The 15,858-nt window shown below is 45.4% G+C and overlaps 1 protein-coding gene across 1 annotated transcript in view; it reads right to left on the reverse strand.

Moving 5' to 3' along the window:
- LOC115168911 (ERC protein 2-like) overlaps positions 1-15,858 on the reverse strand; it is a 332,236-nt gene that overhangs the window by 72,426 nt on the left and 243,952 nt on the right. The window contains exons 14-15 of the mRNA XM_029724430.1: positions 15,068-15,256; positions 2,321-2,386 (exon numbers count right to left, since the gene is read on the reverse strand). Coding sequence (XP_029580290.1) covers positions 2,357-2,386; positions 15,068-15,256 — 219 coding nt within the window. The 3' untranslated portion in view covers positions 2,321-2,356. The remainder of the gene's footprint in view (positions 1-2,320; positions 2,387-15,067; positions 15,257-15,858) is intronic.

The raw sequence follows: 15,858 nt of genomic DNA on the forward strand, positions 1-15,858 counted from the left end.
GAAAAGAGAAAGATGGAGGGAGAGAACGATGGAGGGAGAGAGGAGGGAAAAAGAAAGATATAGGGAGAGAGAAAAAGATATAGGGAGAGAGAGATGGAGGAAGAGAAGGGGAGAGAGAGATGGAGGAAGCGAAGGGGAGAGAGAGATGGAGGAAGAGAAGGGGAGAGAGAGATGGAGGGAGAGAGCAGGGGGGAGAGAGAAAGGTGGAGGGAGAGAGCAGGGGAGAGAGAGAGAGATGGAGAGAGAGAGCAGGGGAGAGAGAGAAAGGTGGAGGGAGAGAGAAGGGGAGAGAGAGAGAGATGGAGGGAGAGAGAGAGCAGGGGAGAGAGAGAGAGATGGAGGGAGAGAGAAGGGGAGAGAGAGAAAGATGGAGGGAGAGAGCAGGGGAGAGAGAGAAAGGTGGAGGGAGAGAGAAGGGGAGAGAGAGATGGAGGGAGAGAGAAATCGTTTTCTTTAGGTGAATCTTGACACTGCCGCATTCTCTGAACACATGGAGTGGATTATGTAGTCTGGTCCTACACACCGTTTTCACCACAGTAACACACACACACTGGGTATGCACACACACACACACACACCACTACACACACCAGGTATGCACACACACCAGGTATGCACACACACACCCCTACACACACACCAGGTATGCACACAATCCCATTATAAAGCCAAGGTCTTTTTTTTGGTCTATGGGGGGCTCTGACATAAAAGAGTAACAAGGTATTTTTTTTGTCTCTTGGGGGCTCTGATATAAAAGAGTAACAAGGTATTAACCTTTATGACATTCTTCACTTAATGCTTTTTCAGCTAAAAATACAAATCTTCATGACTGGGCTGTGCACCTTTCTAATTAAGCAACCCCACACACCAGGGTGGAGTACCACGGTAAAACTTTACTGGCCTGTATGTGTGTGATTGGAAAAGAGAGAGAGGAGATAGATCGAGAGAGAGAGAAAGAGAGAGAGAGGAGAGAGACACAAAGAGAGAAAAGGGAGAGACAGAGACAGAGAGAGGAAAGAGAGAAACAGACAGAGGAAAGAGAGAGAAACAGAGAGAGGAAAGAGAGAGAGAGGAGAGAGCGAGCGAGAGAAAGGAAAGAGAGTGGGGGAGAAACTTGTCCATCTCTGGTTTTTCTCACTCCGGTCGTTTTTATCACCTCAGAGTCCTACTTTAGTCTGGTCGGCTGGTGAACACAGTTAGGATTAATACCACGAGGTAACACACATACAGCAGGCTCAGTAGATATACTGTACACCAACCGCAGCCGCTACATAGCTGCAGAACAGTAAACCTTCATGTCAACTCCATCAATTTAGGACCACTAAAATCAGGCTGTAAAGAAACTTCATTACAGACAACCACTAGAAAACAAGCACAGACACACATTTCTACGCACACATGCACGCACACAGTTATAGTCCTCTGAAAGTCATGAGGGACCATAAAAAGAGCTGCTTGTATTGCAGTACATTCCCCTCAGTCAGAGCTGAACAATCATGTGGGAATTGTGGTCACAACCAAAACCTACAATCAGTAGGTGCTGTGCTTATGAATCTCAATTCTAGCTAGCTTGTGATTTGGCACCGTGCACCTCAATGTCCCCAATGCCCCTGATTTGTGTTAGTCACACAGATACCCCAGGGGCAGATACCCCAGGGGCAGATACCCCAGGGGCAGATAACCCAGGGGCAGATACCCCAGGGGCAGATAACCCAGGGGCAGATACCCCAGGGGCAGATACCCCAGTGGCAGATAACCCAGGGGCAGATAACCCAGGGGCAGATACCCCAGGGGCAGATAACCCAGGGGCAGATACCCCAGGGGCAGATAACCCAGGGGCAGATAACCCAGGGGCAGATACCCCAGGGGCAGATACCCCAGGGGCAGATAACCCAGATAGATCATGAAAAGAGGAGGATGATGAAGAGAGGAGGATGATGAAGAAAGGAGGGTGATGAAGAGGAGGGTGATGAAAAAAGGAGGGTGATGAAGAGGAGGATGATGAAAAGAGGAGGGTGATGAAGAGAGGAGGGTGATGAAGAGAGGAGGATGATGAAGAGGAGGATGATGAAGAGGAGGATGATGAAGAAGAGGAGGATGAAGAGGAGGATGATGAAGAGAGGAGGATGATGAAGAGGAGGATGATGAAGAAGAGGAGGATGAAGAGGAGGGTGATGAAGAAGAGGAGGATGAAAAGGAGGGTGATGAAGAAGAGGAGGATGAAGAGGAGGATGAGGAAGAAGAGGAGGATGAAAAGGAGGAGGATGAAGAGGAGGGTGATGCTGGAGAAGTTGAAAGGAAGAACATCGCAGTCACTCACCTCTCATGATTGGAGCTTCAGTTCCCATGGCGACGGTCATGCCCAGATGCCCTCCTCATCGTCCTGCTGGAGAGAATAAATCAATCAGTCAAATGCAATTTGCATAACATTTTCTTCATGTACTGTGTATTTTCTGGAGAACACAACAAAATCCAGACCTGAATACCAAAGGTCAGGCCTTCCTATACTTAGTTGTACCGTGTCTCCCTACAAGTCTCACAGCCAGTTATAATCAAAGCTAGCATGTTTAGCTTGTTCACCCAGGCTGTAGCTCTGTTCTACTGTATGATATCAATGGACTTTTTCCTTCTTTGTGATGTAGTCAGGAGGCAGTAATGAATCTTACAGAGGTTTCCTCAGGCCTGAGTCTAGCCAGACATAGCCCTGGGAACAGTGAGGCTAACCCACACAGACCAACACCATGACGTCTTTGCAGACAGGCAGGCAAGCAGCAGAGTACTGTAGTAGAGCTGGTTCACTGAGCCATGCTCACTTGATGAGAGAACTTCTCCGGTACCTGAAGACTTGTGTTGGCTCCCAGAGCTATAGCCTAGAGTTTAGCTCAGTGGGCTAATTAAGGTCTTGAGGCACGCAGACACACCTTCAGACACACCTGCCTTAACTGCATTACCTGTCAGGAGTTATGACTGTTCCCCTCTCAATCACAATGGCTTTGCTAAGCCATGGCTATGCTACGGCTAAAGCTAGGCTAAGGCTAGGGATACGCAAGAGTATGCTATGCTAAATGCTAATAGCTTCAGCAACAGTCTGCGTCCACGTGCTAAGGTCAATCAGTTAGAAGCATCTATCCCCAGTGAGTGCCTGTGACAGGCGGGGTAAACACAGCCAAGCTCTTTCGCCAACGTAGCCAGGCTAAACACACACACACGCAACCACACACCCACACCCACACACACACACACCCCCCCACACACACACACACCCCCACCCAGTCAGGGCTAAATACCATGTGCTACTTCTTACAGAGCAGGCAGCCTGTCGAGGGGGAGAAAAAGGAACAACAAGCAGAGAGAGGCCTTGTAATTCTAACTCTGATAAACACTTTATGGCTGTTCTCTATTTCCTTACAGAGGCATGGTGCCAAGTCCCTGGCAGCGCTATAGCTGTGGCTAAAGCAGAACAACATGGACACAACATGCCCATCAAACTGAAGTGAGGTAAAAACAGGTTAGGTGAAAACAGGTGGTGGATGCCAACTTGGATGGCCTGATAAGATAAATAAAGGTGTCTGTTAGCTACATGAATAATGACGCAATAATGAGACGCAAGAGCTGAGATATGGTTTGGTCATGGAAAAAATGTTTTGTGTGTGTGTTTTTTTGTTTATAGTGGCTTTGAGAGTATCTCTCCATCTGACAGCCTTGGAAAGCATTGTGTCTCTGATCTGTTTGACCAGACCCTCTTCATCATCAATCACACACACAAATGCACACAAACGCACACAAGCCCTATGGTAGCTTCTGCGGAACGTCCACTATAGGTCAAAGGTCACACATGAGGAAAATTGATTGGGATGACCTCTGTCAAAGCAGCTGGGAACAAGCTGACCTCTGGACTGAGTGCTACACTGCACCGCTAGCCATGGTCAGACACCCAGCTATGAGGGGTGGAGAATAGAAAAACAGAAGGGAAAGTTGGAGCAGAGGATGGGAGAGGAGGAGGAGGAGAAACAGAAATAAGGGAGGAGAGGGGTAAGGAAGAAGTTGGGAAGTAGGAAATGTGGGGTGGAGGAGAGGAGAGACAAGGGAAGAAGAGGAGGAGTGGGTGATGGGAGGAAGAGATGGTGAGGAAAAATAAATAGTGTAATTAATCACATTCAGATAAAAGAGAGAGATAAAAGGCAGAGAGGGGCACTGTGTTTAGAGGGAAAACAGTTTCATGTCAGGGACCCTAATCTGACCTCTCACACACACATACACACCCTATGGCGACCTCTGCGGAACTTCCACTATAGGTCAAAGGTCAGACATGAGGAAAATTGATTGGGATGACCTCTGTCAAAGCAGCCGGGAACGAGTGTGTTTGTGGTTTCTGATGAGAGCGTGTTGGACACGAGAGACAGAGGGAGAGAGAGACAGAGGGAGAGAGAGATAGAAACACACACACAGAGAGAGAAATCAATAGAGAGAGACAGATAGAGACAGAGATAGACACACAGAGAGAGAGAGAAATAAAGAGAGAGAGACAGATAGAGACAGAGATAGACACACAGAGAGAGAGATAAATAAAGAGAGAGAGACAGAGGGAGAGAGAGATAGATACACACACAGAGAGAGGGAGAGAGAGAGAAATAAAGAGAGATAGACAGAGGGAGAGAGAGATAGATAGATACACACACAGAGAGAGAGGGAGAGAGAGAGAAATAAAGAGAGAGAGACAGAGGGAGAGAGAGATTGATACACACACACAGAGAGAGAGAGGGAGAGAGAGAGAAATAAAGAGAGAGACAGAGGGAGAGAGAGATAGATACACACAGAGAGAGAGAGAAATAAAGAGAGAGAGACAGAGGGAGAGAGAGATTGATACACACACAGAGAGAGCGGGAGAGCGAGGCAGAGGTAGAGAGAGAGAGCGGGAGAGCGAGGCAGAGGGGGAGGTAGAGAGAGAGAGAGAGAGAGAGAGAGAGAGAGAGAGAGAGAGAGAGAGAGCGAGGCAGATGGGGAGCGAGAGAGAGAGAACAATATCAGAGACATGGAGAGAGAACAATAGTCTGCTATTTATACAGGTTGTCTTTAACCCTAACGACAGTTGAAACTTTTTCCAGCCTATAGCTTTACGTTCAGCTTTCCATTTCACTTTGCAAACAGTGTGCTATCCCTTTTACACATGTAAAGGTTCCATTTTAAGGGGGCATTTCCAGCCATTTGGCCCAGATTTACGAGTTATTTTGTTATTCTCTGCATGCTTCCGAGCAATCTAATTCATAGTTTCACCGCTGGCCTTTTTCTTTCTGACTTAAGAGACTGAGAAGTTGCTTGTAGCAAGCTACCGCGTTATGCTGCATGTCAGGTCTATAAACAATGTCTCTATTAAATAGTGCAGGAGGCCATATTGAGTGAGAGATATTTATATTAGAAGTGGTGTGTGTAATAGTGGGGATATCCCATTGTGTGTTAGCTTGGGTCATGTTTAATGGTGCTTGTCTGAGGGAACAGGCGTGTGATTCCAGCACCTCCTATCTGGAAATCCCCACACACACACACACACACACACACAAAGGAGTGTCTTGCGGAGTTTCCCCAATCACACATGAATTAGAGAACAATAAGAACATTATTAAACAAATAGAAGAGGTCAGTAGCAGGTGGTAATGGGGCAAGATGATTATCTATAGTGCATGTGTTCTACAGTATAAGCATTCCAATAGACTAAAGTGGCTTCCTCTCCACTCTTACCTATCCTCCCTCCCTTCTCCCTAACCTCTCCTCATCTCCTTTAGCGGTCTTAAAACAAAGGATAGGTTAAAGCCAAATATACTGTACATTAGTGCAGGTGAAGGAGATGAAAGGAGGAGAAGAGGCCAGTTTTACTGCTCTATTGTTGCGTGCGGTGGTTGGTTAGGGGAAACTGTGTTAGGCACACCCTTGGCAGCACTTTATTCTATAGCAAGAGGACTCCTGATATCTCCAGGAGTGATAAGTATAATTGTAGTCTTTATCTGTTATGGTCTAGTACTGTCTTTTTGCTAGCTAGGGCCATCTACTTTAAGTGCTGCCTGTCTTCCCAGTGTCCTTCTTGATGTGTGAACTGCTACCTGCTCATAACTTACAGCTGATCGTTTACACATCAACCAGGATCAAGGGGCAGGGTGATGTGTGACTGTTGTTGTACCGGAATGTGTGACTGTTGTTGTACTGGAATGTGTGACTGTTGTTGTACCGGAATGTGTGACTGTTGTTGTACCGGAATGTGTGACTGTTGTTGTACCGGAATGTGTGACTGTTGTTGTACTGGAATGTGTGACTGTTGTTGTACCGGAACGCGTGCTCTTCATCTTCGCAATTAGTATTATCAATTAGTATAATCAATAAGTATTATCAATTAGTATTATCAATAAGTATTATCAATAAGTATTATCAATAAGTATTATCAATTAGTATGATCAATTAGTATGATCAATTACTATTATAAATTAGTATTGTCAATTAGTATTATCAATAAGTATTATCAATTAGTATTATCAATTAGTATTATCAATTAGTATTATAAATAAGTATTATAAATAAGTATTATCAATTAGCATTATCAATTAGTATTATCAATTAGTATTATCAATAAGTATTATCAATAAGTATTATCAATAAGTATTATCAATAAGTATTATCAATTAGTATGATCAATTAGTATGATCAATTACTATTATAAATTAGTATTGTCAATTAGTATTATCAATAAGTATTATCAATTAGTATTATCAATAAGTATGATCAATTAGTATGATCAATTAGTATTATCAATTAGTATGATCAATTAGTATTATCAATAAGTATCAATTAGTATTTTCAATTAGTATTATCAATTAGTATTATCAATAAGTATTATCAATTAGTATTATCAATAAGTATTATCAATTAGTATTATCAATTAGTATGATCAATTAGTATGATCAATTAGTATTATCAATTAGTATTACCAATAAGTATTATCAATTAGTATTTTCAAGTAGTATTATCAATTAGTATTATCAATAAGTATTATCAATTAGTATTATCAATAAGTATGATCAATTAGTATGATCAATTAGTATGATCAATTAGTATGATCAATTAGTATTATCAATTAGTATTATCAATTAGTAGCACAGAAAAATAATGTATGAAATGAAATGAAATGTATGCATTCACTACTGTAAGTCGCTCTGGATAAGGGCGTCTGCTAAATGACTAAAATGTAAAAAAATGTAAAAAAAAAATGTAAATGTAAAATGTAAATTATCAATAAGTATTATCAATTAGTATTTTCAATTAGAATTATCAATTAGTATTATCAATAAGTATTATCAATTAGTATTATCAATTAGTAATATCAATAAGTATTATCAATAAGTATTATCAATTAGTATGATTTATTTTTTTATTTTTTTTATTTTCACCTTTATTTAACCAGGTAGGCAAGTTGAGAACAAGTTCTCATTTACAATTGCGACCTGGCCAAGATAAAGCAAAGCAGTTCGACAACATACAACAACACAGAGTTACACATGGAGTAAACAACATACAGTCAATAATACAGTAGAAAAAAATAAGACTATATACAATGTGAGCAAATGATGTGAGATAAGGGAGGTAAAGGCAAAAAAATGCCATGGTGGCAAAGTAAATACAGTATAGCAAGAAAAACACTGGAATGGTAGATTTGTAGTTTGAAGAAAGTTCAAAGTTCAAATATAAATAATATGGTGCAAAGGAGCAAAATAAATAAATACAGTAGGGGAAGAGGTAGTAGTTTGGGCTAAATTATAGATGGACTATGTACAGGTGCAGTGATCTGTGAGCTGCTCTGACAGCTGGTGCTTAAAGCTAGTGAGGGAGATAAGTGTTTCCAGTTTCAGAGATTTTTGTGATCAATTAGTATGATCAATTAGTATGATCAATTAGTATTATCAATTAGTATTATCAATTAGTATTATCAATTAGTATTAGTACTTCAGTCTCCCGTTTTCTCAGCGGGGGTCGTGTCAGCGGGGGTCATGTCAGCGGGAGTCGTGTCAGCGGGGGTCGTGTCAGCGGGGGCCGTATCAGCGGGGGTCGTGTCAGCGGGGGTCGTGTCAGCGGGGGTCGTGTAAGCGGGGTCGTGTCAGCGGGGGTCGTGTCAGCGGGGTCGTGTCAGCGGGGGTCGTGTCAGCGGGGGTCGTGTCAGCGGGGGTCGTATCAGCGGGGGTCGTGTCAGCGGGGGTCGTGTCAGCGGCGGTCGTGTCAGCGGGGGTCGTGTCAGCGGCGGTCGTGTCAGCGGGGGTCGTGTCAGCGGGGGTCGTGTAAGCGGGGTCGTGTCAGCGGGGGTCGTGTCAGCGGGGGTCGTGTCAGCGGGGGTCGTGTCAGCGGCGGTCTTGTAAGCGGGGGTCGTGTCAGCGGCAGTCTTGTAAGCGGGGGTCGTGTAAGCGGGGTCGTGTCAGCGGCGGTCTCGTGGCAAAGCTAAGCCAGTTCTGCCAAGTTTTTCTGCAGTTAATCAAGGAAGGAAAGAGAGGAATGCTCCACACCACTCTGTCAGTTGAGTATCTTACCTAGTTATTTTCAGATGATCTGTTTTGTAGCTTTGGCAAGTATGTGTGCTTTCTATACCTGTTCACTCCTCTCCATATAGGCTTTGCAGACGCTACCCACCCCTTGGATGCAATCCTTCTAATTTAGTGTACCCTGCGTGCACAACCCATGTGGAATTCATGGTCTCTGGCAGCATTTGGAACTGCTGATCTGCGGTCATGAACTCTAGAGTTCAGCCTATGCTGCCCTTCAGTCCCAGTACTTTTTGGCCCTGACAGAGACATGGGATCACCACAGAGAACACTGCTACTCCAGCTGCTGTCTCTTCATCTGACTATGTTTTCTCTCATAGTCCGAGAGCATCTGGTCATTGCGATTGTGGAACAGGTCTACTCATTTCTCCTAAGTAGAGATTATCTATTTCTCCCTCTCTCACCTGTCCATCTCCTCATTTGAGTTCCATGCTGTCACTGTCACTTGTCCACTCCAGTTTAACATTGTTGTCATCTATCACCCACCAGGTGCCCTTAGAGAGTTCTTCAATGACCTTGACAAGACCATTTCCTGATGATGGCTCACCGCTCTTCGTCCCGATGTCTGCCTTCGATTAATTTCTTTCCAACTCTCTCTTTCCCCTCTTTGACCTCCCCCTTTCCCAGTCCACTCCCACTCAGAAGGCAGGTAATACGCTTGACCTCACCTTTACTAGAGGCTGTTTGCCTACTAATCACACTGCAACCCCCCTCCATGTCTCTGATCACTACTTTGTTTACTTTTCTGTCTCTCATTCCTCCAACCCTAACAACTCAGCCCCTACCCAGATGGTCTCCCTCTCCTCCAACCCTACCTACTCAGCCTGTACCCAGATGGTCTCCCTCTCCTCCAACCCTACCTACTCAGCCCCTACCCAGATGGTCTCCCTCTCCTCCAACCCTAACCACTCAGCCCCTACCCAGATGGTCTCCCTCTCCTCCAACCCTAACCACTCAGCCCCTACCCAGATGGTCTCCCTCTCCTCCAACCCTAACCACTGTCATGACGTTGGCCTGTGGGTAAGGTTTATGACCCCCCCCCATAAATACCTTTCTCCCTTCCCCTCTCTTACTGACCCTACTGAAGGACTGCTGTCCTGTTAAATATAGAGAGTCTGGGAACATCAAACAAATGGGGAAAGGAACCATATTTTGGTAATAAAACCAGTTGGAAATATGCTTGATAACGTAATGAGTATGGATGTCAGTTCCGTTGTCATCTGAGACATTATGACTGATGACAGGACGACATAAACTGTGCCTGGGAAAGTATACACCCTCTAGTTATCAGAGTCACATGGAATTGTTATGCAATTGAAATGTTTGATATTGAAATTGTTTGTTAGGAGATTAAATGTAATTTTAGCTTCCAAATGAGAGAATTGGGTTTTCATAAGGAAAGTGCCCTGCTTGATCAGTGGCCCACCCCTGTGAAGAGGAGGGGTTATAAACGATGAAACACATCCTTCCCCCCTCTCCACTATATAAGCCTTTGACGAAAAGATAACCACGTTGTTCCAGCACGTGAGGTCTGCAGCCTCTACGTTAGAAGGACACACATGTCAAGGACAGAACTAAGCCAACCTCGGCGTGAGCTATGGTATGAACTGGTATGAACTTTGAGCTTATTCACTACAGAAGTGATACTTCCTAGCCGTTGAGTTAGCAGCGGCCGCTGTAGACGTGGGCTAGGAAAGGACGGACGACGGATCCAGTCTAACAAACAGACGAAGATACCACCACGTATCCAATTTACCACCAGAGACATTCTTCCGAGTACAGGAAGATCTGTTGGCCAACCCGGCCAGCATCTACGACCAATCTACCGAAGCGCAGCTCAGAGTAAATATTTATTGCATTTTCCTTTTCCAAATGGGCGGTAATTTAGAATGCATAAGACAATGTATTTACGATAGCATAGCTGCTGTTTGTGGTTCCTAAGTCTTCCCGCTCTTTCATTCAAGCCCAACCCCCTTTCCTTTGTGTAACCAGGTTCCGTCCACCGGGACGTTTTCTGTATGACATCATTTGTATTCTGTGTATTTGTAATTCTGTGTGATTAGTTTAGGTATTTAGTAAATAAATAATTAAACCCAATTTTGTATTGCTGATTCAACTTGTTAGCCAGGGTTCGTGAAGATAACCAAGAATTTACAACTTTCATGATGAGACTGAAAATAAGACAAGGGTTAATATTGACTGCTATCGATGTAAAATATTACAAAGTATTTTAAGAGTTTATTCGGAAGATAACGGCTCTATAAACGTTCCTCTGTGGTGCCCCGACTTTCTAGTTAATTACATTTACATGATTAGCTTAATCAGGTAATATTAATTACAGAGAAATCATTTTATAGGTTAGCATGTCATATCAATTAATCCGGCATAGCCAAAGACACGACACCACTCAGCCCCTACCCAGATGGTCTCCCTCTCCTCCAACCCTACCTACTCAGCCCCTACCCAGATGGTCTCCCTCTCCTCCAACCCTACCTACTCATCCCCTACCCAGATGGTCTCCCTCTCCTCCAACCCTAACCACTCAGCCCCTACCCAGATGGTCTCCCTCTCCTCCAACCCTACCTACTCAGCCTGTACCCAGATGGTCTCCCTCTCCTCCAACCCTAACCACTCAGCCCCTACCCAGATGGTCTCCCTCTCCTCCAACCCTACCTACTCAGCCTCTACCCAGATGGTCTCCCTCTCCTCCAACCCTACCTACTTAGCCCCTACCCAGATGGTCTCCCTCTCCTCCAACCCTAACCACTCAGCCCCTACCCAGATGGTCTCCCTCTCCTCCAACCCTACCTACTCAGCCTCTACCCAGATGGTCTCCCTCTCCTCCAACCCTAACCACTCAGCCCCTACCCAGATGGTCTCCCTCTCCTCCAACCCTAACCACTCAGCCCCTACCCAGATGGTCTCCCTCTCCTCCAACCCTACCTACTCAGTCTCTACCCAGATGTTCTCCCTTTCCTCCAACCCTACCTACTCAGCCCCTACCCAGATGGTCTCCCTCTCCTCCAACCCTACCTACTCAGCCTCTACCCAGATGGTCTCCCTCTCCTCCAACCCTACCTACTCAGCCCCTACCCAGATGGTCTCCCTCTCCTCCAACCCTACCTACTCAGCCTCTACCCAGAAGGTTTCCCTCTCCTCCAACCCTACCTACTCAGCCCCTACCCAGATGGTCTCCCTCTCCTCTAACCCTAACCACTCAGCCCCTACCCAGATGGTCTCCCTCTCCTCCAACCCTACCTACTCAGCCTCTACCCAGATGGTCTCCCTCTCCTCCAACCCTAACCACTCAGCCCCTACCCAGATGGTCTCCCTCTCATCCAACCCTACCTACTCAGCCTCTACCCAGATGGTCTCCCTCTCCTCCAACCCTACCTACTCAGCCCCTACCCAGATGGTCTCCCTCTCCTCCAACCCTACCTACTCAGCCTCTACCCAGATGGTCTCCCTCTCCCTCTCCTCCAACCCTACCTACTCAGCCCCTACCCAGATGGTCTCCCTCTCCTCCAACCCTACCTACTCAGCCCCTACCCAGATGGTCTCCCTCTCCTCCAACCCTAACCACTCATCCCCTACCCAGATGGTCTCCCTCTCCTCCAACCCTACCTACTCAGCCCCTACCCAGATAGAGTGTGATGGCACATGACTTCGCCTTCTCTCTCCCACTACTCTCTACTCTTCTATCCTATCATCTCTGTTAAATCCTTCTTCCTCCTGTCTCCTGATTCTGCCTCACCCTACTCCCTTTCCGCATCCTATGACTCGCACTGTCCCCTTTCCTCCTGGCCGGCTCGGCCCTCCCGCTCCGTGGCTGAGTGACTCATTGTGAGCTTACAGAACAGGGCTGCAAGCAGCTGAGCGAGGAAAACTAAACTTCAGGAGGACCTATCATCCTTTCACTCACTCTAACTTCTCTTCCTCTGTACCTGCTTCTAAAACCACTTTCTATCACTCTAAATTTCAAGCTTCTGCCTCTAACCCTAGGAAACTATTTCCTTCTTTTATCCTGGGCGTCTCAGTCTCTCCACACTATTGGATTGCATTCTACCTGGCAGGCCGCTCCTACCAGAGGACTTGGAGAGGATCTGTTTCTGCACCACGTACTCATTACTGGTGTCCTCCAGGGCTTGGATCTAGGATCTATATACACCAAGTCACTCGGCTACGTCATATCCTTACATGGTCTCTCCTATCATTGCTTTGAGGATGACAATCAATTACTTTTCTCCTTCCCCCTTCTGACAACCAGGTGGCGACACAGATTTCTGCGTGCATGCCAGATATCTCAGCTTGGACCACCACCCCAAGCTCAACCTCGACAAGATGTCTGCTGCTCTTCCTCCCAAGGAAGGCCTGCCCGCTCAAAGACCTTTACATTACGGTTGACAACTCCATGGTGTCCCCCTCCCAGAGTACAAAGAACCTTGGCGTAACTCTGGAGAACACCCTGTCGTTCTCTGCAAACATCAAACAGTGACTAGTATCCACATAGTAGGACCCTACCTCACAGAGGAAAAGGTGCAGGTTCTAATACAGGCACTCCCATCTGGACTACTGCAACTGTTGGTTGGGCTCCCTGCTTGTGCCATCAAACCCCTGCAAGTTATCCAGAACGCTGCAGCCCGCCTGGTGTTAAACCTTCCCATGTAAAATGTACACCTTAAATGATTTCTTAGTACATATAATGCAAGAGACACTCTTAACAATGGGAGACTATCCAGACAGCACACCTGATAGCCCCCAAGCTGCTTCTGTCAAACACACACACACACACACACACATATTCACACACCCACACATATTCACACACCCACACATTTTCTCTCTCTCACACACACACACACACACACACACACACACACACACACACACACACACACACACACACACACACACACACACACACACACTTGTATAACTAACCTTGTGGGGACATACAATTCAGTCCCATTCAAAATCCTATTTTCCCTAACCCTGAACTTACCTCCTAACCCTAAATCTAACAGTAACAAAAATACAAAAAACAGACATTGAATATCCCTTTGAGCATGGTGAAGTTATTAATTACACCTTGGATGGTGTATCAATACACCCAGTCACTACAAAGATAGAGGTGTCCTTCCTAACTCAGTTCCTGGAGAGGAAGGTCCATGGTCCAGGCCAATGGTGACTTTAAAACAGATACAGAGTTTAATGGCGGTGATAGAACAGTGAGGATGGATCAACAACATTGTAGTTACTCCACAATACTAACCTAAATGACAGAGTGAAAAGAAGGAAGCCTGTACAGAACACAAATATTCCAAAACATGCATCCTGTTTGCAATAAGGCACTCAAATAAAACTGCAAAAATATGTGGCATAGAAATTAACTTTAAGTGTTATATTTGGGTCGAAAACAACACAACAAGTCACTGAGTATCACTTAATATTTTCAAGCATGGTGGTGGCTGCATCTTGTTATGAGTATGCTTGCCATCGTCATGGACTAGGGAGTTTTTTAGGATAAAAATACACAGTATAGAGGTAAGCACAGGCAAAATCCTAGAGGAAAAACTTGTTCAGTCTGCTTTCCAACAGACACTGGGAGACAAAACCTTAACCTAAAACACAAGGCCAAAATATACACTGGAGTTGCTTACCAAGATGACATTGAATGTTCCTGAGTGGCCTGGTTACATTTTTTACTTAAATCGGCTTGAAAATCTATGGCAAGACTTGAAAATAGCTGTCTAGCAATGATCAACAACCAACTTGACAGAATAAGAATAATGTGCAAATATTGTACAATCCAAGCAAAGCTCTCAGAGACTTACCCTGAAAGACTCACAGCTGTAATCAAGGTGATTCTAACATGTATTGACTCATTTACTTATGTACATTTGCAAAAATTCAGAAAAACCTGTTTTCACTTTTCATTATGGGGTATTGAGTGTAGATAGCTGAATCCATTTTGAATTCAGGCTGTAACATATAAAAATGTGGAATAAGTCAAGGTTATGAATACTTTCGGAAGACACTGTATCCATTGAGCTCTCTTCTAACAGGGACTAATTTGAGTGTCCTAAGGGAAGTTGGAGATGATCCTGAGATGATGATGTTATTGACACTAAACTCAGAGAGAGTTTTGTATGAGGGGGGAGTATAAACTAACCTCACACATAAATCAAAAATACTTATCTGGCAGCCTCATATCTAAATGACTGTAAGTTGGCAAAGATGGAGATGGAGTGGTGGAGGAATGGAGGTGAGAAGAGAGAGGGGATTTCTTTGATGATGATCAGACCACAAGTAGCTGCCTCTGAGGATGATATGTGTATTACTGTCAGCTCAGACAAAGAGAGAGGAGCAGAACCTAGCACATACCAAATCAATCTCTAATCACATCTTTCAGCTGTGTGTGTGTGTGTGTGTGTGTGTGTGTGTGTGTGTGTGTGTGTGTGTGTGTGTGTGTGTGTGTGAGAGAGAGTACTAACCTGGTCCATTGGGGCTCTGTGGTTGGCGTGGGGTGGTCCTCTTGCAGGGGTCCGGTGGTGTGGGTGAGCAGGGTGTGCCTGGTGAGCCGGGTGTACTCCCGGGTGGGGGTGGTGAGGATGGTGAGGATGATGAGGGTGTAGATGTTCTTCATCATAGTTGTCTGCTATGAGCTTCATCCTACTCTGGGTCTGGAGGAGAACATTTACAATTTATAGTGTGTTTTGCATTTCTCAAACTCAAAACCCTTTCCATGGAATGGGAGAAACTCATTCTACCCGTTCCACCACCAATATGCAGCTACCCGTTCCTCCACCAATATGCAGCTACCCGTTCCACCACCAATATGCAGCTACCCGTTCCTCCACCAATATGCAGCTACCCGTTCCTCCACCAATATGCAGCTACCCGTTCCTCCACCAATATTTAGCTACCCGTTCCTCCACCAATATTTAGCTACCCGTTCCTCCACCAATATGCAGCTACCCGTTCCTCCACCAACATGCAGCTACCCATTCCACCACCAATATGCAACTACCCGTTCCTCCACCAATATGCAGCTACCCGTTCCTCCACCAACATGCAGCTACCCGTTCCTCCACCAATATTTAGCTACCCGTTCCTCCACCAATATGCAACTACCCGTTCCTCCACCAAGAAGCAGCTACCCGTTCCTCCACCAACATGCAGCTACCCTTTCCACCACCAACACGCAGCTACCCGTTCCTCCATTAATATGCAGCTACCCGTTCCTCCACCAAGAAGCAGCTACCCGTTCCTCCACCAACATGCA

Source organism: Salmo trutta, chromosome 30, assembly GCF_901001165.1.
Source record: "Salmo trutta chromosome 30, fSalTru1.1, whole genome shotgun sequence".
Taxonomy (NCBI): domain Eukaryota; kingdom Metazoa; phylum Chordata; class Actinopteri; order Salmoniformes; family Salmonidae; genus Salmo; species Salmo trutta.